The 26,370-nt window shown below is 48.8% G+C and overlaps 1 protein-coding gene across 5 annotated transcripts in view; it reads left to right on the top strand.

Annotated features, from left to right (window-relative positions):
* TVP23A (trans-golgi network vesicle protein 23 homolog A) overlaps positions 1-26,370 on the top strand; it is a 33,350-nt gene that overhangs the window by 6,496 nt on the left and 484 nt on the right. For 3 of the 5 annotated variants that reach the window (XM_059415331.1, XM_059415328.1, XM_059415330.1), the window contains 4 exons: positions 23,200-23,344; positions 23,697-23,786; positions 23,989-24,117; positions 25,215-25,343. In XM_059415331.1, the coding sequence (XP_059271314.1) occupies positions 23,715-23,786; positions 23,989-24,117; positions 25,215-25,343 (330 nt within the window). In that variant the 5' untranslated portion in view covers positions 23,200-23,344; positions 23,697-23,714. Of the gene's footprint in view, positions 1-23,199; positions 23,345-23,696; positions 23,787-23,988; positions 24,118-25,214; positions 25,344-25,983; positions 26,044-26,370 lie in introns of all 5 variants that reach the window. The other 2 variants (XM_059415329.1, XM_059415332.1) reach the window with 2 other exon arrangements.

The raw sequence follows: 26,370 nt of genomic DNA on the forward strand, positions 1-26,370 counted from the left end.
AAGTATCATATCATCTGCAAAGAGTGAGAGTTTGATTTCTTCTTTGCCAGTTTGGATGTCTTTAATTTCTTTTTGTTGTCTGATTGCTGAGGCTAGGACTTCTAGTACTATGTTGAATAGCAGTGGTGATAGTGGATATCCCTGCCTTGTTCCTGACCTTAGGGGAAAAGCTCTCAGTTTTTCCCCATTGAGAATGATATTCACTGTAGGATTTTCATAGATGGCTTTGATAATATTGAGGTATGTGCCCTCTATCCCTACACTGTGAAAGGTTTGATCAAGAAAGGATGCTGTACTTCGTCAAATGCTTTTTTAGCATCTATTGGGAGTATCATATGGTTCCTGTTCTTTCTTTTATTAATGTATCGTATCACATTGATTGATTTGTGGATATTGAACCAACCTTGCAGCCCTGGAATAAATCCCACTTGATCGTGGTGAATAATCCTTTTAATGTACTGTTGGATCCTATTGGCTAGTATTTTGGTGAGAATTTTCACATCCATGTTCATCAAGGATATTGGTCCGTAATTCTCCTTTTGATGGGGTCTTTGTCTGGTTTTGGGATCAAGGTAATGTTGGCCTCAAAAAATGAGTTTGGAAGTTTTTCTTCCATTTCTATATTTTGGAACATTTTCAGGAGAATAGGTATTAATTCTTCTTTAAATGCTTGGTAGAATTCCCTGAGAAGCTGTCTGGCCCTGGACTCTTGTTTGTTGGGAGATTTTTTTTTTAAGATTTTATTTATTTATTTCACAGAGAGATAGAGAGAGAGAGCAAAAGTAGGCAGAGAGGCAAGCAGAGAGAGAGGAGGAAGCAGGCTCCCCGCCGAGCAGAGAGCCCGATGCGGGTCTCAATCCCAGGACCCTGAGAACACAACCTGAGCTCAGTGGTTTAACCCACTGAGCCACCCAGGCACCCCTTTGATTTTGTTATTAATTGGTTTATATAGTTGGCTGCTCCCATGTTAGGGGCACGGATACCTAAAATTATGGGATCTTATTGTTGGACAGACCCTTTGAGTATGATACAGTGTCCTTCCTCATCTCTTATTATAGTCTTTGGATTAAAATCTAATTTATCTGTTATAAAGGATTGCCACCCCAGCTTTCTTTTGATGTTCATTAGCATGGTAAATAGTTTTCCACCCCCTCACTTTAAATCTGGGGGTGTTTTGGGGTCTAAAATGAGTTTCTTGTAGACAGCATATTGATGTTTTTTTTTTTTTAATCCATTCTGATACCCTTTGTCTTTTGAATGGAGCATTTAGCCCATATACATCCAGGGTAACTATTGAGAGATATGAATTTAGTGCCATTGTATTGCCTTTAAGGTGACTGTTACTGTATATTGTCTCTGTTCCTTTCTGGTCTACTACTTTTAGGCTCTCTCTTTGCTTAGAGGACCCCTTTCAATATTTCCTGTAGGGCTGGTTTGGTGTTTGTAAATTCTTTTAATTTTGTTTGTCCTGGAAGCTTTTTATCTTTTCATCTATTTTCAGGATAGCCTAGCTGGATATAGTATTCTTGGGTGTATGTTTTTCTCATTTAGTGCTCTGAATATATCATGCCAGTCCTTTCTGACCTGCCAGGTCTCTGTGGATAAGTCTGCTGCCAATCTAATATTTCTACCATTGTATGTTACAGACTTCTTGTCCTGAGCTGCTTTCAGGATTTTCTTTTAAGACCTATAAGTTTTACTTTTAGATGACGGGTTGTGGACCTATTTTTATTGATTTTGAGGGGGGTCTCTGTGCTTCCTGGATTTTGATGCTTGTTCCCTTCGTCATATTAGGAAATTCTCTATTATAATGTGCTTCAATATGACTTCTGTCCCCCCTCTCTCTTTCTTCTTCTGCTGGGATCCCAATTATTCTAGTGTTGTTTCATCTTATGGTATCACTTATCTCTCGAATTCTCCCCTCGTGGTCCAGTAGTTGTTTGTCTCTCTTTTGCTCAGCTTCTTTATTCTCCATCATTTGGTTTTCTATATCACTAATTCTCTCTTCTGCCTCATTTATCCTAGCAGTAAGAGCCTCCATTTTTTATTGCACCTCATTAATAGCTTTTTTGATTTCATATTGGTTAGATTTTAGTTCTTTTATTTCTCCAGAAAGGGCTTTTATTTCTCCAGACAATGTTTCTCTAATATCTTCCATGCCTTTCTTGAGCCCAGCTGGCACCTTGAGAATCATCATTCTGAACTGTAGCTCTGACATATTACTAATGTCTGTATTGATTACATCCCTAGCCTTCAGTACTGCCTCTTATTCTTTTTTTTTCTGGTGTGTTTTTCTGGCTTGTCATTTTATCCAGATAAGAATATATGAATGAGAGAATAAAGTACTAAATGGGTGGCAAAGACCCCAGAAAAATGTATGCTAACCAAATCAGAAGAGACTGAAAACCGGGGGGAGAAGGGGAAAAAAAGAAATAAAGAAATAAAAAATATATATATATTTAATTTTTATTTCTTTTTTCCATATATATATATATATATATATATATATATATATATATATATATTAGACTGATGAATAGAACAGAGCTACCCACTTGAATTTGGGTGTAGTTTGGTCTCAGAAGATACTACCTCCCAATTTTAAAGAAAGAAAACTTATATATATACAACAATAAGGATAAACACCATGAAGGGTTGGAAGATGACTGTAAAGATGAAAAACTTTTAAGAAATTCTAAAAAAGGATAAAAAGGAATTAAGATAAATTGGTTGGAAAAAGAGAAAAAGAAGGAGGAGAGAATTTAATTGGGCTGGAGACTAGAACAGGGGCATGTGCTAGATTTAGGGTATATTTTGATCTATTAGAAGAAATTGTGTCCCAAAACGTTAAAGAGAAAAAACCTATATGTATACAAAAAATAAGGTTAAATACAATGAAGGGATAAAATATGGCTATAATAGAGGCACCTGGGTGGCTTAGTGGATTAAGCCGCTGCCTTCAGCTCAGGTCATGATCTCAGGGTCCTGGGATCGAGTCCTCCATCGGGCTCTCTGCTCAGCGGGGAGCCTGCTTCCCTTCCTCTCTCTCTGCCTGCCTCTCTGTCTACTGTGATCTCTCTCTGCCAAATAAATAAAATCTAAAAAAAAAAAAAGGCTATAATATGAAGATTTAGTAAGTTTTTTTTTTTAACATATTGTTAAGGGGGCGCCTGGGTGGCTAAATGGGCTGGGATCGAGCCCCACATTAGGCTCTCTGCTCAGCGGGGAGCCTGCTTCCTCCTCTCTCTCTCTGCCTGCCTTTCTGCTTACTTGTGATCTCTGTCAAATAAAAAAATAAAAAATCTTAAAAAAAAAACATATTGTTAAGATAAACTAGTTGGAAAATGTTAAAAGAGGAAAGAGGAAAAATTAAAGAAATAGAATAAGAAAAAAAATTTTTAAAAATCACCTTGCGGGGCGCCTGGGTGGCTCAGTGGGTTAAGCCGCTGCCTTTGGCTCAGGTCATGATCTCGGGGTCCTGGGATCGAGTCCCACATCGGGCTCTCTGCTCAGCAGGGAGCCTGCTTCCTCCTCTCTCTCTCTCTGCCTGCCTCTCTGCCTACTTGTGATTTCTCTCTGTCAAATAAATAAATAAAATCTTTAAAAAAAAATAATAACTTTGCAAGACTAAAGAATCATGGGGAAATAGCCATGAATTCTCAGTGTTACTTTCCCCTCGCTCTGGAATTCTGCAGTTCTCGTTAGTGGGTAAACTTGCTCTTGGCTGGATGTTTTTGCTGATCTTCTGGGGTGGGGGCCTGTTGCAGTGATTCTTCAATGTCTTTGCCCAAGGTGGAATTACACCATCCTTGCCAGGGGCCAGGCTAAGTAATCTGCTCGAGTTTGTGCTCAGGAGCTTTTTTTCCCTGAACGCTTTCCGTACCACTTTGGAAGGCGGGAATGAAAATGGCTGTCTTCCATTCTCCAGCCCTGTAGGAGCCGAGAGCTCAGGCCCCACTCTTCAGTGCACACTCAGAGAAAAGCAGTCAATCCGTCCTGCCTCCCTGGTCTCTGGCCACACTCTGAGCTCCCCCAGCCTGTGCCCAAGTGTTTCTCTCTCTGGCACATGGCCCCATTTGGAGTCTCCAAACCCAGCTGATTCCTGCAGCACACTCCCGCAACGCTTTTCCCAGAAGAGGAAGGGGGTGTCTCCCCAGATCTGCCACTTGTGGGGTCCCTGCCTGAAGAGCAGTGGCTTGTGCCTTGGATCACGATTTAAGGGAACCCCAAGCTGAGAGACCCCTCCTTGGCTCCGTCTCTGTAGCTGGCTTCCCCACTCTCGTACTGTAAGGGCCTGTTTAGCCAGAGCAGCTCCATCCTGACCCTGCCCCCCAACCTCCCCTTCAGGGAACTTACTGAAAAACAAGTCCCGGAAACTAGTCCCAGATCACAAAGCCCAAATACAAGGGTGGGTCAGGCCAGGTAGAGGTATCCAATCGGTGGGGGCGCATACTGTCTCCCTAACTTCCAAGGAGTATGGGCCCCGCCCTTTGGGCGCCAATTCTGACCAAGGTGATAGACTAATTCATATATTTACTATAGGGTAAATTGTAATTCAATTGGTCACTTATGTGTGACCTAGCAGGACTGTGCAGCTTTCTCTGTGTTACAATCTCATTGGTCACCTGTGCGTGGCCAGGCCCAACCACATGGCCCTTGCCCTTAAAAGCTAGTCTGTAAAGAAGAGAGGGGTTGCCTCTTTGCAAGAGACGGCCCTGACCGGTCAGTTTGATTCTCGATGCTTGGTGCGAAATAAAGATTTGCGTGACCTTTGCTTTGTATCAGTCTCGCTCCTTTGGCCATGGACCCATTATTGGGGGACCCAGCCGTACCTGGGAACTCTGCCACACTCAGACATCCCTGATCTTTCTGTCACCCCGTGGGACCTGAGACCTCACTGTCCCCATGAGGGTACCACCCCCGCTTAGCCTCTGGAGCGACGTTCCTCAGTGGAGCAGAATTCGAACATTTCTGATTTTGTGTTCCACTGCTCCGTGGCTTGCTGGGAGCCAGCCCCTCCCCTGCGGTCTGTCTTCCCTTTGCCTGGGATTCACTTCTCTGCACGTCCTACCTTCCAGAAAGTGGTCGCTTTTCTGTTCCTAGAATTGCTGCTCTTCCTCTTCTATCTCCTGTTGAGTTTGTAGGTGTTTGGAATGGTTTGATAACTGTCTAGCTGAACTCATGGGACCCAATTTCATTTCAGTCTGCTACTCCTCTGCCATCTTGATTCCTCCCATCCAGGAGTGTGCATTTAAAATAGCATCTTTCCTTAGCTTTGATGCTCAAGAATGTAGATAGGGCTCAACAATCCTGAGGATAAATAAGGCCCCCTTCCCTGGGAAAGCAGGATGTAAAGGGGGTTCTTAATGAGCTCGATGGAGGGGCTCCAGGAGGTCCAGGAACCCTCAGGAAACTATTCTCTAAGTCTCATATGTGTGTGCCGTTGGGAAAAGAACTCTATTAGGCCCATGAGCTAAAAAAGTTAAGGCCCACTAGTATAGGGCCAGAATTACTATTTGGGAATTCCTATTGAAATGGGTGCCAGATTGACTCTGAAGGGAGATGGTATGAGAGAAGGGTCATCTGACAGGAGTCTGGCATCTTGGGGCCCCCTCTCCTTTTACCATCAGCTGGCTTTGTGGTTTTAGAAAGGTCATCTTGCCTTGCTGAGCCTTGATTAGCCTGTCTATAAGATGGGGATAATGGTACCAACTTGATCTCACCACGTGGTTGTTACAGCAACTTGTTCAGCAAATATTTATCTCACATCTGCTGGGTACCAGGTGCTGGGCTAAGCCCTGGGACAGAGACCAGAGTCCTTTGTCCATTTTTTAAAATCAAGGTATTGGATTTTTTGCTGTTGAGTTGTAGGACTTCTTTATATATGCTGCATATTAACCCTTTATGAGATATGCAATTTGCAGATACTCTCTCCTATCCCATAGGTTACCTTTCCTCTGCTGATTATATCCTTTGATACATGAAAGTGTCTTAGTTTGACGTAGTTCTGTATGCCTATTTATACATTAGTTATTGTTGCTTTCGGTGCCATATTGTGTTGTGTGTATTTTAAATTGGAATATAGCTCATATACCCTAAGCCACCCTTTCCAAGAATGCAAGCTCAGTGTGGTTTTTAGTGTATTAACAGGGTTGTGCAACCATGACCACTGTCTAGTTCCAGAATTTTTTCATCACCCCAGATGGAAACCCTGTGCGCATTCAGCAGTCGCTTTTCCCACATGCCCCTCCCCCAGCACCCTGGCAACCACCAATCTACTTTCTGTTCCGATGAATTTCCCTGCTCTGGACATTTTATAGAGTTGGAATCACACCACATGTAGCCCTTTGTTTGGTTTCTTTCACTGAGCATCACGTTCTCTAAGTTTGTCTGTGTTTTGACATTTCTTCATTCTGTTTTATGGCTGGATAGTATCTCATCGTATGGCTAGAGCAATTTATTTATCCCCTTGTAGTTGATGGACATCTGCATTATTTCTGCTTTTTGGTTCTTATGAGAAGTGTTGCCTTGAACGTCCTTGTACAATTTTTTCTGTGAGCATATGTTTCCAGTTCTCTTGGGCAAGAGGGAGGTTGCTGAGCCATAGAATAAACTGTCTTTTCGCCATGCTGTGCTGTGGACCAACTTTGAGTGAATACTCTGGGCTCCCAGCTGCTTTGGGGGAGCCCGGACTCAAGATCAGACAGACCCAGGTTTGGATCTTGGTTTCACCATTCTCTAGCCAACTTAACTTGGTTAAGGGTTCACCTTGACCGACAGCCTCACAAGACACAATAGGTGTTCAGTTAAAACTACATCAATTCACCCATCCTATGGAAGGACGTGAGGCACCATGTCTTCCTTTCGTCGCGAGATTCAGCTACCATCCATACACACAGTTCCCTGTGCTCTGCCACCTACATGGGCCATGTTAGGGTATGTCCTACCAACCTTTTCTGTGATTCTGTTCTCTGAGGTCCAGTTCTTCCAACCCAGGGCAGTGCCACACTCTGAGTGGGCAGAGGCCACACTGCTGTGGGAGACTGAAATCATTCCCAGGCAGGCCTTATGTTGACCCTGTACTCTCGATGTTGACTTTGAACGAGTCAGAATACATTCCGAATCTCCCATTTTCTCATCTGTAAAATGGGGATAATGTTTGCTCCATCGTAAGGTTGCCAAAAGAGGACTAGAGGAGGTACCAAATGTATCGAACCAGCTGAGTGGGACCCCCTGACACCTTGTAGGGGCTTCATAAACGGTACCTCGTACCTGCCTTCTTGTGACTCCTGTGTCCTGCTCCTGTGGGTGGGGCCAAGGAGGAGGCACGTCCTCAGTCGGAACAGGATGTCACCTATCACTTGAGACTGTCACACGGGAGACCGAGACTCTATCCTCTTGAAAGTTATATGTATACTTTCAAGGCACTGTCTTCACAAAATTCATTTAGACCCAAAGGTCATGGGGTGCAGGGGCGTTCCCCCGAAGTAGGCTGGTTTCTTCTTGCTGCGGATAGCGTTCTTAGGTCTGATTTTGAGCTTAACGGTCACGACGGGCTGGTGGGACTTCATCCAGGCCAGAATCGTGAATCCAGAAACTCCTTGTTCCTTGGTCCCAGATGCCCCAAAGCGTCACATGGAAGTGGGGTGGGGCAGGCCCTAAGGCAAAAGCCACATGAAATCAGAACTACCCCCGCAAATCCCCAACTTGCCTGTCTAGCAGAATAACGTTCTGTCTCTCAGGAAGTCTCCCACCGTCGCTTTATCGTCCCATGCCAAAGTGGGTGCCAAAGTGGTTCCTCAGCTTGAGCCACAGATGAAATTGCTGGCCGCATTGGAGGGGAAGTGATAGCGAATGGAAAAGGCTTAGTAGCAATAGCAAATACCTGACCAGCACATGCTCCGTGCGTGCTCCGTGTTACAACGGTCTGTTTCACCCATATTGCAAACCTGTGAAGGGGATACTATGATGTTTAGTGGTTTGAAGAGCCAATAAATTGATGGAGAGTCTTGCCCAAAGTCTCACTCACTCGAGTGACTTGCCCAAGGTCACCCAGCTAGCAGGTAGCAGGATGGGAATTTGAATCTCGAGAGTCTGAATTTCTGCCTGGTGGGCCAGATGCTCACACAAGGAGGGACACTTAGGGATGAGTCGTGGCGATAGGATTTTTAAGGCTCCCATTTTATGCTTCCCTGGGGGGAATACTTGATCTTTTCCCCCTGTCTCCGGGAGTGCAGAATTGCTCCCCATTTTTAGAGCGGCTTTCCCTCTTTTTTTTTTTTGTTTTTTGTTTTTTTTTTTTTGTTTTAAAGCAGCCTCCATGCCCAGCACAGAGCCCAATGCACGACCCTGAAGTCCACCTGAGCTGAGATCAAAAGTTGGTTGTTTAACCGACTGAGCCACCCACGTGCCCCTTAGAGCAGGGTTTCTTAACTTCAGCACTAACTGATATTTTAGACTTGGTAATTCTTTGTTGTGGGGCTGTCCCGTGCATTGTAGGACTCTCATGGTGGTAGCATTCACCTCCACCCTGATGACAACCAGAAAAGTCTCCAGACGTGGTCAGATGTCTCCTAGGGGCAAAATCACCCATTGAGAATTCTGATGAGATTATCCACTCTCTCTGTGTGTGGGGTTAGGTTATAGGTAAGTTAAATTTGCATTCGAGGGGACTCTGAGAATTCCCAGCAATTCCCAGGGGGTAAGGAAGGAGCAGCGGGCAGATGACCACAGACAGAGCCTTGGTGGTCACCTGACATTCTCAGAAATCCAGACAGGGGCAGCTCCAGTCACTATGCAAACACACACACACACAAACACACATACAAACATACACACACACACAAACACACATACACACACACACACCATGCTCCAACACACTAAGGAGAAGAATTTTGGGTGTTTTTTTGTTATTATTCCAGGAAGTCTGTTCCCCACAATAAGTGAGGCTCCCTCCCCCCAGAACCCACCCCGTCCCCATTCATCTTGGGGAGGTTCTGTGGCTCCTCTCTCCACTCTGAAATCTATTTTAAAACATATAGAAATACAACACACAAACAGGTCCCAGCAAGAGCTGATTGTTTAATTTTGAGGAAGGTCCATGATTACCAAGGAAAAGAACCCACAGAATCAGGGAACTAGACGAATTTCAGTTCTCTTTGATTAGGGCACTGAATTACATGTTTTGAAATTAACTCCTTACATCTACGGCTTAACTTCCCCTTGCATGGTAGTTCTCGTTAACTTGAAATCGATTGCATAAGCCTCGTCTCCAATAAAGTCACCAAGAGGAGATTTCTGCTGAAGTGTGACCCACACAAGAAGGGAAGGCACTTGGGGACATAGGTCTGGTTCCTTGATGGTTGGTACTGGATGGCAAGCTGACTGTGTGGACCCGTGATTAATTTACTCGCTCATTCATTCCAGGGTTGATGCTATTGACATTTGGGGAATATGTTCTTTGTTGGCGAGGGCTGTCCCTCAGGATGCTGCAGGATTCTGAGCAGTCATCCTGGCAGTACCCCCTAGATGGTAGCCATCCCCCTGTGGTGACAACCAGAAATGTCTCCAGATACTGCTGGGGACAGAGGCAAAATCACCTCCCCTTTGAGAACCACTGTTTTATTTGTGCCCTCATTTCATTTATTCATTAAATCAACACAAGTTTTCGGGACATCTGGGTGACTCAGTCGGCTAAGCATCTGTCTTCGGCTCAGGTTATGATCCCAGGGTGCTGGGATCGAGTCCTGCATCAGGCTCTCTGCTCAGCAGGGAGCCTGCTTCTCCCTTTGCCTGCTTCTCCCCCTGCTTGTGCTTTCTCAGGCAAAGAAATAAATAAAATCTTTAAAAAAAAAAATAAATCAACACAAATTTTCAAGACTTGTGAGCTGAACACTGTTCTGGGGGACACAGAGAAAACCAGCCAGGGCTAGTCCTGGCCTGCACGGAGCTGACATTTTAATTAGGAGAAGACAGTGAGCCGCTAAGTAAATATCTATAAACAAAGTAACTTCAGAGAGTGGTCAGCACTAGGAAGGGGTATGTGAGGGAAGGGGGGCTCCTTTAGATGAAGGGGTATTTAGAGTTGTCCTCTGGGAAGAGGCACATTTGGACCCGAATTTGGAGGAGGAGCCAGGTGAGGAAAGATGCACAGCAGGAGAGTTCTGGCAGGAAAACAGCAGGTGCAAAGGTCCAGAGGTAGGAGGTGTACTTTGGGGCTGATGGAGCCAGGGTATAGGCAGAAAAAGCTGGTGGCCTGGGCTGGCTGGACGCTGGGGATTCTTCTGGCAGATTCTTCTGGATTGTTCATTTGTGGATGAGTAGGGAATGCTCCCATTGGCTCGTGTGTGTATGTGCGCGTGTGTTTACTTTCTTTGGCATGGGGGTGCATGTGTTGATACAAAGCTTAGCCATAAATTCTTGTGAGTGATACTCATGATATTTTTTAGTAAAGACCAATTCAATGAATTTGGGTTGGAACCCGAGGGGACTGGCCCCGGGGCAAGCCCTTCTCCAGCCCTGAGGAAATCCTCTTTACAAAGGGGCTCAGCCCTGCATGTCCCACCACCATAGTCCTTCCTCAATCATTACAGGAGCAAGTCACTCTCAGGATGACTCAGACTCGACCACAGATGGTGGTAACAGGTCCTTACAGTTTGCCTGCATTACCGTACAGATGTGTGTCTCCCCTGGATTTTAAAATACCCTCGAATAAGAACTGCAAAGGGAGAGTCAGGATGCTGATTCCAAGCCTCAGACACACGATCTGAGGCCTGGGAAGTATTTTAAATGAGTTTGAATTTAAATTGAAAAAAATTGGGAGAGGTCACATTACAAACCTGACTTGCTCAGAGAAGGTGCACCGAAGACAAAAGGCAGATGGCCGCCACCAGGGGATGCGGGGAGCATAGAATGAGGAAAAAGTGCCCGAAGGGGATGGGGGTTTTACCAGGGAATGGTGAGAGAGTTTTAGAACAGCAGTGTGAATTTCTAAGTGCCACTGAAATGTTTGCCTTAAAATAGTTACTTTTATAGGATGTGAATTTCACCTCAATACATTGGTGCCTATTTTTATTTTTTAAGACTTTATTTTTAAAATTTTTAAAAAGATTTTATTTTTTTATTTGACAGAGAGAGACCCAGCGAGAGAGGGAACACAAGCAGGGGAAGTGGGAAAGAGAGAAGCAGGCCTCCCGCTGGGCAGGGAGGCCGATGTAGGGCTTGATCCCAAGATCCTGGGATTATGACCTGAGCCGAGGGCAGATGCTTAACTGACTGAGCCACCCAGGTGCCCTTCAAAGATTTTATTTTTTTGTTTTTTAAAGATTTTATTTATTTATTTGACAGACAGAGATCACAAGTAGACAGAGAGGCAGGCAGAGAGAGAGGAAGGGAAGCAGGCTCCCTGCTGAGCAGAAAGCCCGATGCGATGCGGGGCTCGATCCTAGGATCCTGGGATCATGACCTGAGCTGAAGGCAGAGGCTTTAACCCACTGAGCCACCCAGGCACCCCTAAAGATTTTATTTTTAAAAGAAGTTTGAGTTCACAGCAAAACTGTGAACCAACAACCCCCAACACACACACACACACACACGAGCCCATGGGAGCATTCCCTACTACATCCAGAGATGTCCCCTATATCCTCCTGCCCCCCCCCCCGGCCTGGCCCATCCCCCCCCCCCCCCCAGATACAACTTTTATTACAGTTGACGAACCCACATGGACACATCATGACCCAAAGTCTGCAGTTTACCTTACAGTTCACCCTGTACTGTGCATTCTCCTGAGGGTATCATAAAGACTGGCTTCAGTCCCCTAAAAATCCTCCGTGCTCCCTGTCTTCATCTCTCCCTCCTCACAACCCCCAGTAGCCACGGATCTTTTTCTTGTCTTTCTAGTTTTGCTTTTTCCAGATTGTTGTAAAGCTGGCATCCAGCCCTTTGAGATTGGCTTTTTTCACTTAGTAAGATGCGATTAAATCGTTGAAAACAAGAGACTGATAGCTGGTTTCTTTGGGAAAACCATGAGCTTTGGAGGGATGAGCTGAGTTTTGGACTTGCTCCCCTGTGGGGGAGACACTGAGGCAGGTTTTTCTGGATTGTTCATTGGGGGATAAGTAGGGAATGCTCCCATGGGCTCGTGTGTGTGCGTGCGTGTGTGTGTGTGTGTGTGTGTGTGTGTGTGTGTGTTGGGGGTTGTTGGTTGGAGGCCAACCACATAGCTGTTGGTTGGAGAACTCCTTGCCAGGCGGTCCTCTCCACAGCACTGCTCCTAACACCGTGGCTGGCTTCCCTCAGAGAGAGCGAGGGAGAGAGCAAGAGAAAGTAACTAAGATGGAAAGCCAAAGTGTCTTTTAGCCCATTCTCAAAAGTGACAGATGGTCAGATGGTGTATTCTGTTAGTCATGCAGACCAGCCCTGGTTCACCGTGGGAGGTTACAATACAAGGGTGTGCACACCAGGAGGTTGAGGTCACTGGAGATCATCTCAGAGGCTGGCTACTGACAGAGCCCTGCCCAAGGAAGGGACAGATGCATGAGTGTCCACAGGGTGCCCCTGTGCTCCCGGCACTGCTGTTAGGTAGATGTGATTATTCCCATTTTGCAGGTGGGGAAGCTGGACCAAGAAGGTTAAGTCACTTGTCTAAGGTCACACAGTAAATAGCAGAACTGAAATTCACAAGGCAGTAATCTGCTTCCTTGACTACTTAAAAAAATTATTATAGAGAGTTCCAAACACATGCCCAATAGAAGAAAATAATGAACCCCATGTACCCATCATGGCTTCATGATGGACTCATCACCGAGCTTTCATTTATACTGATTATTTTGAAGCAAACCGCCAGACATCGTGCCACTTTAAACATGCACGGATATGATATCTTGAAAAGAACTGTTTGTTGTATTTTTACTTTTTATTTCATTTTAGAGAGGGGGGTGTAGGGGGAGAGATGGGTGGAGGGAGAGGGAGAATCCCAAATAGGCCCCACGCCCAGTGCAGAGCCCAATGCAGGGCTAGATCTCATGACCCTGAGACCATGACCTGAGCTGAAATCATGAGTGGGACGCCTAACCGGTGGAGCCCCCCAGGCGCCCCAAGAGCTCAGTTTCAAAAGCAAATCCATAATAGCATTTTCTCACTTGAAAATAATGAATAATTCCCAAATACTGTGAAATATCCAGGGGGAGGGGGATAAGGAGGAGCAGGAGGAGGAAGAGGAAGAAGAAGGAGTAGAAAGAGGAGGAGGAGGGAGGAGATATGATCAGACAAATGAGGAGAACAGAGAAATACACTAGATTCTGTGTGTATTTTGGTTGGCTTGTTAGAAGAAACTGCATTCCACAGTTGTGTCCAAAGTTGCTTGATGGTCTCATACTTTTATTTATGTGTTACTTGTTGGAACTCGCAGTTGAGTAACTCGCACGTGTTAAAACTTGGTTGCTGGATTTCTTGGGTCCTTAACCTGTAAGTGCCCCAAGTCTCCTCCTGTCTTTCTTTCCACGTTGTAGTCATGCGGGTTTTCTATAGAGCTTCCTACGGGCTGGATTTTGGAGTGCCCGTCAGGATTTTCCTTCAGGCCCTACATTTCTCGAAGATCAGTAGGTGGAGCCCGGGGCTTGATGAAATTCAGGTGTGGCTGCTTGGGTGCCAGCTTCAAGGGGTGAGGGGCATCCTTCCACCAGGGGCTCCTGATGCCTTAGGGTCCTCCGTGGCCTCCATCCCCGAGCCCTTTCGGGGTTCTAGACTGGCCGTTTTCCAGTTCTGTCATTCCGTCTTCATTAGTGAGCCGAAGTGATCTAGAAGCTTCCTTCTCCCCGGTCAATGTTGTAGTCATTGCTACGTGTACTTTATAGAGAAAAGACATGATGCCTGTTAGATTCCTGCCCTTCACTCTTCTGTGTTCTAGCGATGAGTCCGTCATCTGCTCGCATCTCCCATAGGTGAGTGCAGAGGGCTGCTTGTAAGTTTCAGATGACTTACGGATTAAGGTGTATTGTTGTTACTCAGATGGGCCCACCATTGACCCACCGGAGCCGCTCCCAGTTGGCCTCTGAGCCTTTTGCCCTGACTTTCGTGGTCTCGGAAAGCCTTCCTGCTACCTGCAGTGCTCAGATGACCCAGCCTTATCCTGCGGCTTTCTCCCATCTGTGCTTGAAATGGGCTGTGTGGCATCCAGAGGCCACAATCTGGACGTGTGTCCTGCCTCAGCTCCCAGGCCCACTGGCTAGGACGTGTGTCAGGTGGGGCCTGGACTGCCATCTCTTCGTGGATGTATTTGGGATTGGGGGAGTCACCCTTGTCAGCAGATCCCTTTCTGTTGATCTGTGGCTCACTGCGGGAGAAGCCACAGGTGGGGCAGCCTGGAGGCTCAGGGCTGAGGTGAAGGACTTGGCTCTGGTGCTCAGTCTCCAGCTCAGGGCCACTGCTAGCTCTTAGTGCACCTTCATGCAAACCAGACCGGACGATCCAGCTGGAGAGGGGAGGTGGGGCCCGATTCCGGCCACCAGCACCTTCATAAATGATGCTTTGCTCCAACCTGGGGTCGTTCCCTTCACCACCACACTTCCCGCTTCCTTACCTGCAAGATGTCTATCTCCTTCTTACCTGCCTTATTCGGGCTCATTTGTCCCAAGGTAGTTGATATGGGTTGGCTTGTCTCAAAAAAAAAAAAAAAAAAAAAAAACTCAAAAAATGGTATGTGGAAGTTCTAACCTCTAGCACCTCAAAAGGTGACCTTCTTTGGCAACAGGGTCTTTGCAGAGCTAATTAGTAAAGCTGAACTCTGGTGGGAGCAGGATGGGCTGCTCATGCAGTGTTGACTGGTGTCCTTCTAGAAAGCCAGCCTTGTGAAGACAGACACGTGGAGAACGCTGTGTGACGTTGGGGGCAGAGATCGGGGTGAGGAGTCACAAGCCAAGGACCTCGAGGGGTACCAGCTGCCGTCAGAAGGCAGGAGAGGGGCACGGGATAGATTCTCCCATGCGGAGCTCAGCAGAAACCAACCCTGTTGACACTGTGATTTTGGATTTCTGGCCTGCAGGCCGAGAGAGTGCGAGAGAAATTTCTGTTTTAAGCTCCGCTGCTTGTGGTGCTCTCTTAGGGCCGCCCCGGGAAACCGGCACAGCAGGTGATTCTACTCCTTAGAGTTGGTCCAAGGACCAGTAGCACTGGCATCACCAGGTACTTGCTGCAATGCTGGCTCTCGGGCCCCACCCCAGCCTTCCCGAGTCAGAATCCGGATTTAACCAGAGACCCAGGTGATTTGTGTGTGGAGGGGCCTGCTGTCTACAAAGGAAGGTGCTGGAAGGACCACTCCCCAGGGCAGATGCACCATTTCTGATCCCGGCTGGCACTCAAGGAACTCCTGCTGCCCACCAGGCTCTACCCTAACCCCGGAGGTGCACTGATTAGTCTCCTGGGATTTTCCCCGAAACTCCGTGTATGCATTTGGCGCCACTGGCGGGCACACACATGACTCATGCCAACGATGACTGACTAGAACCCCCTGACAGCCGTGAGTCTCAGCCATCCTGTTTCGTAGCCGAGGACCCTGGGACCCACAGAGAGGTTGAGTCACCCGCTCAGTGTCACACAGGTCTTCGGGCTGGGGCTGGGCTGGGCTCGCACTTTCCCTGCCCTGTCTTCTTTCTGCAGGAGAGCTCCCCAAGCTCCCATGCCTCCCTTCCTTTTTTGCTTGTTTTTAACTTGAGGTAACATACACGTAATGTGAAATTGATGGCTTTCACCATTTAAAGTGAGAGACACGTGTGCAATCACCCCTATTGCCTGGTTCCAGAACCCTTCCCTCGCCCCATAAAGAAACTCATACCCACTAAACACTCAGCCCCATGTCCCCTGGCCCCCGACAACCTCTCAGGTGCTTCAGCCCCATGTCCCCTGGCCCCTGACAACCTCTCAGGTGCTGGCTGGCCCCCTCGATCTGCCTGTTCCGGGTGTTTGCTCAGAATGGGGTCCTCCAGCACGTGACCTGGCTGCTTTTACTCACAGTCCTGTTTTCCAGGTTCCTTTGTGTTGTGGTGAGGGCCAGGACTCCTTCGTACACACCCCCCCTTTTTTTTTTTTGTATTTTTCTTAGTATGGTTAAACAGGCATACTCTAAAATTTACCTTTTTTTTTTTTTACCATTTTCAAGTGGACAGTTTGGCGACTTTAGGTAGGTTCGCACTCCTGTGCCAGTGTCTCTACTCTCCCATCTCCAGAACGTTTTTATTCCATTCATTTGAAGCCCCGACACATGAGGCAAGAGCCCCGTCCCCTCGCCGACCTATTCCCTGTCTGTCTTTCCTACATGCAGCCCTACTCTCTCTGTGCCTCTGGGTCTGACTCCCGTGTTCTGGGCTCGTCCATGGGGGGCCTCTGCTTCATTCCTTTCTGTGGCTGAGTCGTGTCCCCCTGTAGGAGTAGGTCCCATTTTGTCCATGCTTCTGGCGATGCACATGTGTGTCCACTTTGTGGTGACTGTCTGTGTTGTCCTTAGGAACATGCGTGGACACGTTTTTGTTGGAAGAGGTTTTTAGCTTCTTTGTGTCCAGGTGTTCCTGAAACTCTGAGCCGTGTTGCGGCGAGTCCTGCTGGGTGCCCCCAGGAGAGAGAGGGGGGTCCCCACCAAACACAGGGCCCAACATGGGCCCACCGATGTGTCCCCGGGGGGTTCACTTTAATTTGCTCGCTAAGCCTGTCCAGCCTCTGAAGTTGGGATGTCTCTTTAAGAAGAAATCAAGAACAGAAACAAGAGTTAAAACCTTGGTGACCAGAGGGAAGTCTGGTGGTTTTTTTTTTTTGTTTTGTTTGTTTTGTTTTGTTTTTTGCTTCCATGCTCAGACTGACTATTGGGCTGACCTTTGAATCGAAGCTATGAGGACCTAGCCATCCACCCATGCTGACATCCCAGTGGTCTGCAAACCTGCCTGTCCCGGGCTGAGAGACCAGGGGTGCCGGGGGACATGCTGTCGTTGGAAGCGGGAAGCCCGAGTCTGAAGGACCGAGTGGTACTCACGGTGCCTCTGGGGTATTCTAGGCGAGAAAAATCTGATTCTGCCCAGATGCTCCCCCTGCCCCCTGGCTAGCCAGGCCCATGGGGTTTCAGGTTCAGCCTCTCTCTGCGTGGCTCCTGGAGCAGAGCTGGTCTTGAACATGGGTTAGAGGAGGGCCCCTTGATGGAGAGGAGCACGCGAGTCCCCTGTGGTCTTGTTAAAATGCAGATTCAGGCTCGGGAGGTCTGGGGGGATTCCCCTGATCCCTCCTTTCTAAGAGGTCCCAGTGGTCAAGGGCAGCAACTGAGGGATGGGCCGGTGGCGTCTTCACTGTCTCCCCCTTGTGCGTGGGGGTCCCCTTCTTCCTACGCCTTGATGGTGTCACATGGCCGTGAGCGGAAGAGCCACCTGACAAAGTGGGCGTCAGGACTGAAGTAATAAATAGCAGCGCCCTATTCTTTTTTTTAACAGTGGGGCAAAAACACATCTGACACAGGACGTCCAAAAAGAGCACCACTGGTCAAGGCTTTTTTGTTTTGTTTTGTTTTCACTTTCTTCCCCTCTTGAAAGTCCTGACCATGAATGAGAAACCGTAAGCGAAGTGAATGACCACCGCTACCGGAGGCCCCCTCTGGTCTGGGGTCCGAGGTATTTCTTCTCCAGGAACCGCTGGCATCTGGGGTGGTTACTGTCCTCCCATTTGATAGATGACTAAACCAAGGTTCTGAATGGACCGTGTCCCCAGCATGGGCAAGGATGGCATGTGTGTGTGTGTGTGTGTGTGTGTGTGTGTGTATCTAGGTGCTCTGGCTCTGTCCTGGTGGGGGCTGGGTGAGCATTTATGTCCCAAGGAGAGGTGCCCTCCCCACCCACATTTATCTTTTGGTTGAGAGATTGGTAAGCCCAGAAGAAAGGACCCACTTTCTGGAATTTTCCTCATGCATCCAACGGTAATGGTCAATTACTCAGTTGGGGATTTTTAGGTCTGGATTTTTATGTGGCCACAGATAGCCCCCTGAATATCAGCCCGTGGGCTTGGTTTATTCTGAAAGGTGTCTTGTCGCCATGCAAAGTGGAGGCTGCCTCTGCTTTCTTGATTCTTCTACTTTTTAATTCAGATTTCCATAAAAGTACAGGGAATGATGAGTCTGCATCATAACCTCCACGTGGCCGGGTCCTCTTCACACCCCGCCTTGGGTCCAGCCCTGAGCTGGTTGTGAAGCAAATCCTGGGTGTCGTCTCAGATAACTTGGGTTTTGTTTTTGTTTGTTTTTGTTTTTGTTTTTGTTTGTTTTAGGGGCAAAAGAAGTCAAGGAGGAAAGATAGTTTTTCCTTAACCTGTGTTCCAACGAAAAGCAGAGAGCTTTCCAGTGTGTCTGAAGGATGAGGATTTATTTAGGATTTTATTTATTTGCTTGACAGAGAGCACAAAAACACATGTAGACAGGGAGACAGGTAGATGGAGAGAGAGAAGCAGACTCTCCACTGAGCAGGGACCCAGGGATTAGGACCGGAGCCGAAGGCAGATGCTTAAACTACTGAGCCACCCAGGTGTCCAGAAGGATGAGGTTTTAAAGGAAAAGAGCCTAAAAGGAGCTGTTTGCTGAGGAGTTCAAGCTGGAGACCATCTTTAAAAACCAGAGCACCGTTTTTAAAGTAATTTAAACAGTGAAACAAAGGATGGCTTTTTAAGATACTCTTCCATCCCTGCTGAGTTTAGGATTAAACCACCCTTTTCCGGTCAGATCAGACCTGCCTTAGAAGTTTATTGAAAAGGGGATATGTATGCCTGTGGGACATGGTTCTCCCCCGATTTTACTCTCTTGATTCAATTTAGACACAGGCTGCCCAGTCCCCCACTACCGCCTGTGTCCATTTTTAAGAGTCCTTTTAGGTTTACAGAAGAACTGAGCAAAAAGTACAGAGTTCCCGTAAGTCCCTCCCCCTGAGAAGTTCCCCCTGTTAACATCTTGCATTAGTGTCTTATATTTGTTACGAGTGATGAGTGAATGCAGAGTTGTTAGCATGTAATCTCTCCTTTACATGAAGCTTTGTCCATGTGCATTTTCTGGGCTCGGACAGACGTGTGATGACATCAGTCCACCATTACTACGTCAGAATGGTTTCACTGCCCTGGAAGTCCCCTGTGCTCATCCAATTCATCCCTCCCTCCCCCGCTAACCTCTGTCAACTATTGCGTTTTTTTTGTTTTGTTTTGTTTACCGTGTCCATTTCTCAGTCTTTTCCAGAACATTCTAGCGTTGGGGTCCTACAGCATGCAGCCCTTTCCGACAGGCTTCTTTGATGTTGTAATAAGCATTTAAGGTTCCCCCTTGTCTTTTCCTGGCTGGGGAGCTCCTTCCTTTTTAGGGCTGAATAATGTGCCCCCGTGTGTGGAAGGACCACAGCTGACCCATTCATCTGTTAAGGACATCTTGGTTGCTCCCAGTTAGGAGCAGTGATGCCTAGAGTGGCTGTAAATATCTGTCCCTGTTGTGGGCGGTGACCTGAATTTTCAACTCCTTTGGGTAAATTCTGAGTAGTGCGATTGCTGGATTATACCACATAGAGAATTTTTAGGGTGATTTGCCAGGATCTCTTTTTGGTCAGCGGCTTTAGTCAAAACTTGAAGGTGTGATGATGTATATGAAATGCACTCATCTTGGTGGATGGTTTGAACTTCCGGACATGTCTATGTCCAGATCCCGAGATCAGGATACGGAGTTTGTCCTACACCTGTGTTTGTGTCCTGTCTCGGGCAGTTTGTCCCCCCCCACCCCCTACCCCAGAGGTAACTCTACTCGGACTTCTAGCACCATCCCTTGGTTCTGTCTGTCAGCCAGCTTCCACCATGTTTTGGAAAGCGGGTTTTTTGGGGGGTGGCTGGGGAAGGGGCCGTGAGTAGCAGTATGCTTTATTTTGGCTTTATTTTGAGCAGTGCCTTGTTTCCTCATTGTTCATGCCGGTCTGGAGTGGAGAGGTTGGCACACTTTCCAGGTAAATATTTTGAACTGCAGGCCAGGGAGTGAATAAGCGTGGCTCTGTTCCAATAAAACTTGACTTATAGAAACAGGAAGTGGGCCAGATTTGGCTCGTGGACCAGAGTTTGAATCCAGGGTAGAAGAGGGCTTATCCTTTGTAAAATCCGGCCCTGGGCCACGCTCCAGGTCTGACCCCGCATGCCCTGGGAAGGGGGGCCTTGCGTACCTTCCAGGGCTTCCTCCGGTGGCCTTTATGTGCCTGCCAAGCTGAGAACTTTCTGAGTTTCCTCCAAGGAGGAAGACCACAGTTGTGGGGCCCAGGACTGTGAAAATGGATTAAAACAAACAGAAGCCCAGGCCGACTCTCTCCACCTTGACCACCACTGAAGTCCGCTCCTTTGGCATTCACCACCTGTCCATCTCTAGTAGCAGGCCCTTCCTGCCCGGCGAGTGGAAAGCACTGTCAAAGGTGAAGATCAAGGAAGGTTCTTCAGTGAGGTGGAAGGGAGCGGGGGAACACGGAGAAGTCAGGAGACTGTGGGGGAGGGGGTCCCTGCAGAGGTGAAGAGAGTGAGAGAGAAAGTTGTGGCCAGGCGGGGAAATTTCACCGTCAGGCTCCTTGGAGGTGCATCAGTTTCGAGTGACTGAGGGCTGAGGTAAGCTTGTCACGGTCCCCGAGCACGGTCTGGGTTTTAGGCACTTTCTACGTGCCACCTTCACGCAGCGAGGAAGTGGCGACTGTCGGCATTCCCACTTTACAGAAGTGGAGACCAAGGTGTTCGGGGGTTGGGTGGCTGAAGGCGGGCTGCAGAGCTGCTCTGAGGTTGGCGCCAGGATTCGAAACTCACTCTGGCACCTCAGTCCTGGTTGCCTCTCAGGGCGGGGTGGAGGGCTGGGCAGCGGGGAGAGGACAGGTGAGTGACTGGGAGGGTGGCGTTGGAAGCCGGTGGCTTTGGGAAGTGGAGGTGACTGTTGGTGTGTGTATGTGTTCTGTGGCCGCGGAGGTGGTAGACAGGGAAGGGTGGACAGGTGTAAGCCATGGCCTTCACAGCTCTCAAAACCAGGAAACTGGTCTGAGACCATGTGAGTGTTGGCGGGGGACACAGGCTGGGCCAACTCCAGAGGCGGACTGAAGGAGGGTTTGATAGGTGGCCCAGGGGACAGCCTGCATCAAACAGGATGGGAACAGTATTTGAGGGTGCCATCGGCATCCTTGTCTACTCTAGGCTTTGAGTAATGACAGCGGCCATGGTAGTGGTACTTTCCATGACAAGTTAAGGACATCACTTAACTGGGACCCAACTAAGCAGAACCTTCCAACAATGGGAATTTCTATGGTTTTTATTTTAGGAAACCACAGCTGAAAAAAAGTGGGTAGGCAGGGGATTTATTCGAATGCATTAACTTCCAGGTTTTACCCTGGAACAGTGGCCATGTGGGTCTCATACAAGTCAAGACTGCTCTACAACACAGACCCGATTACAAGGCTTGGCGCAACTATTGGCCGAGAAACTGAAATGCCAGGGACTAGGGGGGACATAAAATGATCTCAGACACAGCTTCGGCCCTCAAAGAATTTTCGGTTAGTGCATAGAGGACACCTTCATCTTCCAGGCGAAGAGGTAGGACTGTGTTATGACATTTAGTTCAAAGATCCTCGAGAAGATTTAAGGTTGAAAGAGTATAAGAGAAAGGGCGCCTGCGTGGCTTAGTTGGTTGAACGTCCAACTCTTGGTTTCGGCTCAGGTCTTGATCTTGGAGTCACGGGATCGAGCCCAGAGTTGGGCTCTGCACTCAGCGGGCAGTCTGCTTGAGATTCTCTTTCTCTCCCCCTGCCCCACCCCTGCCAGAGAGTGTGCTCACTCTCTCTCCCTCTCTCAAAAACAACAAACAAACAAACAAACAAACAGAAACACCAAAAAAACACACCCAAACCAAAAAACAATAAAAGGAGCAAACATTTATTTTTAAAAAAGTATGTGAGAACCCTAAGGGTGTGATTTTCGGGAACATTCCAGATGCGGGGGGTGTACGGGTCATGTCTGACTCTTCAGGGCCGGGTACGGGTCCCAGGCTGGCTTGCAGCTAGCCTGCCAGCAGAGCTCAACATCTGAAAGGCACGGGTGAGAAGGACTGCGGCAGACAGCTGGGGTTTGGGCCCTGCTCCTTCTTCTTGGGAACATCGGGAGTAAAGGCAGAAGTCACTATAAATCCTGCTTCGGAGTTCCCAGGTCCCTAGGAGCCCAGTTTACTTTCTCTGAAGGGCCCTTTCTTGGGAGGACAAGCAGGCGCCCCCCCCCCCCCATGCAGCTCCCAGGTCTGCTGGCTCCCTCTCTGAGCACCCGACCGGTTGGGAGGCAGAGGCTCATGGGCCCTCGTGAAGCAGCCCGCGCTATCCTATTGACATTACTTGTCGTCACGTAGAAGCACTCTTGTCACAACTCTGAGTTTCTGGCTTCTCGTGCAAACAGTGGGTCTGGCAGTTGCCCCTCCCTCCCAGCACAGGCTGGTGCTTTCGCTGTCATCCGCCCCCCTGCCTCGCACAGTGGCTTTCTCGCTCTGCGTTGTTTCCACCTGTGCTCTCCCAAAGTGGATTCCGAAGGGAAAAGCGGGATGGCGTGAGGGTCTCCTACCTGGCCCGTGTCCCCCACCGCTGTTGCCTGCCGGAACCCTATGGGCAGGTGTTCTCTCTGCTCTGGATACATGGGCGGCCCTTGTGCTCGAGCGAGCCCTGGGTCTCTGGTCTTCCTAGACTTTTCTTTTAAACAGCCGATGTGGAATGAGTCATGATTTCCCTCTATCCAGGTACATGGGTTCCCTGCTGACACGAGATTCTGCCCTCGTGGGCTGCACGTGGACTGCCCAGTTACTGGTGGAATAACCCAACCTTTATCTTTAGGGAACTGGTCCTTATCGCTATCAGGTGGGAAGGCAGTGACCACTGTCCTGTTTCACTTCAAAGGTGGCCGAGTTTCGAAGAGGGCCCATGATCTTTGCGATCAAATGAGGGGAAAGTACTGGATTCTTCGAGAGGGGAAAGATGCTGGTAGGATAATGAGTGTCTCAGGACATCTGATGTGCTGGCGTGCTCGGAGCGGCAGCCTGGCGGGGCGGGGCTTGAAGTGCACGGGGAATAGCGTGCAAAGTCAGAACCCATAGGGTGAGTTTGGTGCTCGCCCTCTTGGCCTCTGCAGTGAGGGAGCTTCTGGGTTCTTTCCTAGACACCCGTTGGCCACCTTTTTCCACCTATTTTTCCGAGTAAGCGCCATTGTCACTTATGTGTGCTGTGACTGGTTCAGCAGAAGTTTCGTGGGCTGCTTTGTCACCGTGCTCCTCCTCCTGTCCTTTGACTTCTGGTCTGTGAAGGTAAGGCCGCCTCGCTCGTGATGCCGTCGCTCCTGAATCCACGAGGGCTGTAATTCTCAGCTGCCACGGTTGCAGATTGCTATCTAGGAGGGTGGCAACTCCCTACAGCTTGCATTTTTTGTAAAATTTGCATAAATTTAAAAAATATGGATGCTACATATTGTTTGTGGGGAGGGCGTGCATGTGGGGGTGGGGGGGGGTCACTGGTTACGTTAAGCGTAGTTCGGCTTACCACTCCTCCTGCTCCCAGGGCAAGTTCAATACAAATCGGTGACTTTATTTTGTGTATCAGTGGAAAGGTGATTTTCTCTCCCTGTGGTGTGCTTAGAGCCCTCCTGTCTCTTTCCCCCAGAACGTAACTGGGAGACTCATGGTGGGTCTCCGCTGGTGGAACCAGATAGACGAAGATGGGAAAAGCCACTGGATTTTTGAAGCCAGAAAGGTACTGTCCATACAAGTCAAACTCGACCCAGGAAAACGGCTCTGGAGGGTTTGCACGGGTCCCTGCTGCGCTCTGTGCAGATCAGAGCCCCTCCCTGGGCTGAGGCCTGCAGAAGCCTTTGGACAAGAAGCCAAGAATACCGCCTGCCCCTCTGCAACCAGTTTCCCTCATTCTGAAAACGGACTCTCTCCTCCCTTCACAGGCCTCTCCGAACCAGATCGCCGCCACCGAGGCGGAAGCTCGCATCTTCTGGCTCGGCCTCATCATCTGCCCGCTCATTTGGATCGTGTTCTTTTTTAGCACCTTATTCTCCTTGAAGCTCAAGTGGCTGGTAAGGCGACACCCCAGCTCGGACGGTGCTTTGCCGTCTGCACGGGCCAGGGCTGCGGAGGTGGCTTCTGGTACCTGCTCCTTTGAGACCGCTTTGCTGAGGTCATTCACGTACCTCACGAGCCACCCCTTGGGCACTTATAGCTGTGGGCTTCTGGTATATTCAGTGTGCAGTCATCACCACAGCCCATTTTAGGGTATTTTCAGCACCCCCAAAAGGAACCCTGTACCCTCTAGCCCTCGCCATCTCTAGTGCCTGGCACGCTCCTCTTCCTGTTCCATCCCTTACCAATCCAGGCGTTGCCTGTAGCTGGAATTCTATACTGGAATCGTTTGTGTGCTTCTTTCACTGCACGCCGGTTTTCAAGGTTCATCTGTGTTGTAGCATTTATTGGTACATGTTCACGGCTGTATAATATTCCATCGTAAGGACCTGCTGCGTTGTTTCTCCACTTGTCCACTGACGGCCTTTCGGTTGTCTCTTTTGGACTCTTAGGAGTAATGCTGAGAGAGGAGTTGTAAGCAAAACAAAGTGCTTTCTGACCCTAGAATGTTCCTAAGTAGGAATAAGCAAGTCTGAGTTCTGAAGTCTTGTTTTACAGGTTGTGAGTCTGTTCAGACACAGCCTGGAGCCCCACCCAGGGCTCGAACTCATGACCCGGATATCAAAACCTGAGCTGAGGCCAAGGGTCGGACGCTCAAACGACTGTGCCACCCAGGCGCCCCTATTTCAGTTTTAGGACTCTATGTCACGGCTGTGATCAGGCTCCTTCAGGGAGAAAGCCTCCACAGCCGTCTACACAGACGTGTAATCAGAAGCGGGGGCTCCAGAGTTTGGCTGCGGGCCCAGCTACGCATCAGCTCTGGGACTTCAGGCAACTTTCCTTTCTCTGGGTTTCAGTTTCCTTCCTACAAATTGGGATGCTGAGGGCACCGCCCACTCCGGTGGCGGCTGACTAAAAGATGCCTGAGGATTTGAGAAGGCTCGCCAGAGGCTGCCCGTTACGTGGTACAGGCCCGAGCCACTGCTGCGTGGCTTGGGAGGAACATTCCCGTATGTGCTATCGGAAGAACCGCCTTTGCTGTGTCTGCCCGCAGGCCCTGGTGATAGCTGGGATTTCTCTCCAAGCCGCGAACCTGTATGGCTACATCCTTTGTAAGATGGGAGGCGAGAGTGACATCAGCAAAGTCGCAGCCAGTTTTCTGTCCCAGACGGTGTTCCAGACGGTGAGCTGCTTTAGTCTTCCTCCTGGACCCCTGAACTCCACACCCTTCGAGCGCGGGTGGCCTCTGGGCAAATGCTGTTGGAACCTGTTCCCTATCAGCTAGGCTGCCGGGGTCAGTGGTGCGTGTGTGTATTAAAATCGGCACAACATTGCATTGACCACTTGGACCGTTTTTTAAATGTTCAGGTCGGTGGTGTTAAGTACATTCGTGTGGTCACGCCACCTTCAGCACGGTCCCTCTCCAGAGCGTCCCTATGACACATTCATGCCTGGTCTCCCTCCCCAGCGTCCCACCATCTACTCTGCTCTATGAATCTGACTCCAGCAGGGCCCTTGTGTAAGGGGGATCCTATAGTACGAGTCCTTTCGTGACGGCCACTGTTAGTTTTGAGTGATCTAAAAACTACAGAATTAAGTACTACACACACGCAGTTTTTTTTTAACCTAGCATATATTTCCAGAAGTGTGAGATCTTTTCAAATGGATGGTTTGAGCCATCTTAAAATTTGAACAATGCTACTTTATGCCACCACATTGAGCAGTGAGCCCTGTGGGCTTTCGGTCATATTGTAGGTTTGCTTTGCGCCTTGTATCAGCAGAGTCAGGCCCCTCAAAGCCCCAGTTGACTTTTCTCCTTGCAGGCCAGGCCAGGTGACTTCCAGAAGCCTGGCCTTGAGGGGCTGGAGATTCACAAGCATTAGGTAAGCGGCCGGACAGAGGTGGGGGCTGGGGCTCCGCTGTGCGGGGCGGCTAGGGTGCACAGTGAGGAGGGAGCTAGCCGGACGGGTCTGGCCGCTGGGCCTAACCCCCGGCTTCCAGGACCCCCTCCCCTTCTTCACATGGCACACACACAGACTCCACCACGGGTGCAGGCCAGAGGCGGGGGGATGCGAATGAGGGGAGAGGGAGCGAACGGAGGGATGTGCCCATCCTTCCAGGATGCCCAGCGGGAGCTGGAAAATGGCAGTTACCTCTCCCCCACCCCCTTGGTGTCAGTTCTTGTGCATCTCCTCACAGCGAGAATTCTA

Source organism: Mustela nigripes, chromosome 11 (assembly GCF_022355385.1).
Source record: "Mustela nigripes isolate SB6536 chromosome 11, MUSNIG.SB6536, whole genome shotgun sequence".
Taxonomy (NCBI): Eukaryota; Metazoa; Chordata; class Mammalia; order Carnivora; family Mustelidae; genus Mustela; species Mustela nigripes.